The sequence below is a fragment of the Bidens hawaiensis genome, unplaced genomic scaffold, assembly GCF_021521415.1.
Source record: "Bidens hawaiensis isolate Kalapana, Puna unplaced genomic scaffold, B.hawaiensis_p1.1 tig00006604_1, whole genome shotgun sequence".
Taxonomy (NCBI): domain Eukaryota; kingdom Viridiplantae; phylum Streptophyta; class Magnoliopsida; order Asterales; family Asteraceae; genus Bidens; species Bidens hawaiensis.
This window is the reverse complement of record NW_027491445.1, coordinates 688,576-690,223: the sequence shown is the minus strand read 5'-3', so window position 1 is coordinate 690,223 and position 1,648 is coordinate 688,576. Positions and strand designations below refer to the sequence as shown.

At 35.0% G+C, this 1,648-nt stretch overlaps 1 protein-coding gene across 1 annotated transcript; it reads right to left on the bottom strand.

Annotated features, from left to right (window-relative positions):
* Positions 1–459: 459 nt before the first annotated feature.
* LOC143633019 (protein DELETION OF SUV3 SUPPRESSOR 1(I)-like) lies at positions 460–1,441 on the bottom strand. Its single transcript, XM_077101398.1, has 2 exons — positions 1,345–1,441; positions 460–637 (listed from the first exon to the last, which is right to left on the bottom strand). Exons 1-2 carry the CDS (start codon positions 1,439–1,441, stop codon positions 507–509), a joined length of 228 nt encoding a protein of 75 aa, XP_076957513.1. The 3' UTR covers positions 460–506.
* Between the last annotated feature and the right edge of the window lie 207 nt (positions 1,442–1,648).

Here is a 1,648-nt window from a genome sequence, read left to right as displayed (position 1 = left end):
CTACCATGGTATGATTACAAACCGGATCAAGAAAATGATGGTGATGATAATAAGGTGAAAAGTATGGAGTGTGCGGTCTGTTTGGAGGTCTTTAAAAATGGTGATAGATGCAGATTATTGCCAAGTTGTAAGCATAGTTTTCATGCTAATTGTATTAATTCATGGCTAATCAAGACTGCTACTTGCCCAATTTGTAGAACCTATGTTGGTTTGGGAAAAAGTTGTGGATCATGTGATGTTTGTTTAGAGCTAACTTAAAGACGAAGTGGGTTTGGCCCGAGTGATGGTTTCATGTCAAAGGGAAGGTTACTGAACATGCTATAGTTCTTAGTTATGTCTATTATTTTATCACTGCCTAGATATAGAAAATAGTTGGTTGCAAAAGGATTATACAATAATCTAAAAAACACAAAAATAAGTCGACATAACGAGTTATATAATTAAAGACATAGTATATAATAATAAACTTATGGATATGAAAATACTGCAAGATTTGTAGATTTCATTCACTTTTTCTCAGTGTTGTCTTCGAGTTCTCTTCTGAGCTGCAAAGAGAAGTCATCGTTAACATCATCATCGTCCCAATCGTCTTCCCATTGTTGAGTTACTTCTTTCCCTTCTTCCTTAACGTCCCACTCTGCAAAATATTTTTCATCATGATTTACTCACATAACATAAGAACTTAGGATATATGCAGCAATGATAGGTTGAATGATTTACAAATTACATAAAGACTAAAGCTTCCTAAATTCCATTGGTATGATCAATGATTTTAACCTAATTTCAATCTGAACTAAAACTAACATCAGTTTCTTACAACTCAAATGTTCCTCGTGAATTGTGAACCAAGATTAGGGCTGTAAACGAACCGAACATTCGGCAACCTACTTGGCGGAAAGTTTGGTTATGTTCGTGTGTTTCGTTTAACTAAATGAACAAACATGAACAAGGAATTTCATTCGATTAAGCAAATGAATGAACACGAACAGAGACCAAGTCCGTTCAATTGTGTTCAGTTACGTCTCATTACGTTATAATTTATACGTAAAATTAGCATATGAATGTGAATGTTAAAAAAGCACTTACCATTCTCGGTTAGCCAAATCAAATCAAATAAAACTTCGTGTTTTTCATTTGTGTTCATGATGACGTGAACAGTTCACAAACAAGCTTATTCGGTTCGGTTAGATGTTCATGAAGGGCCCGTTAGTCCAATAAAAGGTTAACGACCAAACATGAACAAGGCCTTGTTCATTTACATCCGTAACCAAGACACAAGCAATCATTGAATTGACTGAAAAGTGAGCGTCTGAGCACAATTGAACAGTTTTAACATTAAGTTACCTTGATCGATTTCAAACTCTTCAAACTCGTCGTCATCTTCAAACAAATCGACCTTTGCTTCTTCAGTCGGTGCTTTTGGTTGCTCCGTTGTTGCCATATCTTCCTTCTGCTTCACGTACGAACACCTGACATCAATTGCAAAAACAGCATAAATAAAAATGATTAAGCCCTACTTCATATCACGGAGTAACATAGAAGTAATATAAATTGGAGGTTTTAGAAGCATCAACTTACAAGAATTCAGAGAACAATTAAATTAAAGTTACAGTTGATTCGAATGGCGAATACTAGACAAGATTAAGCG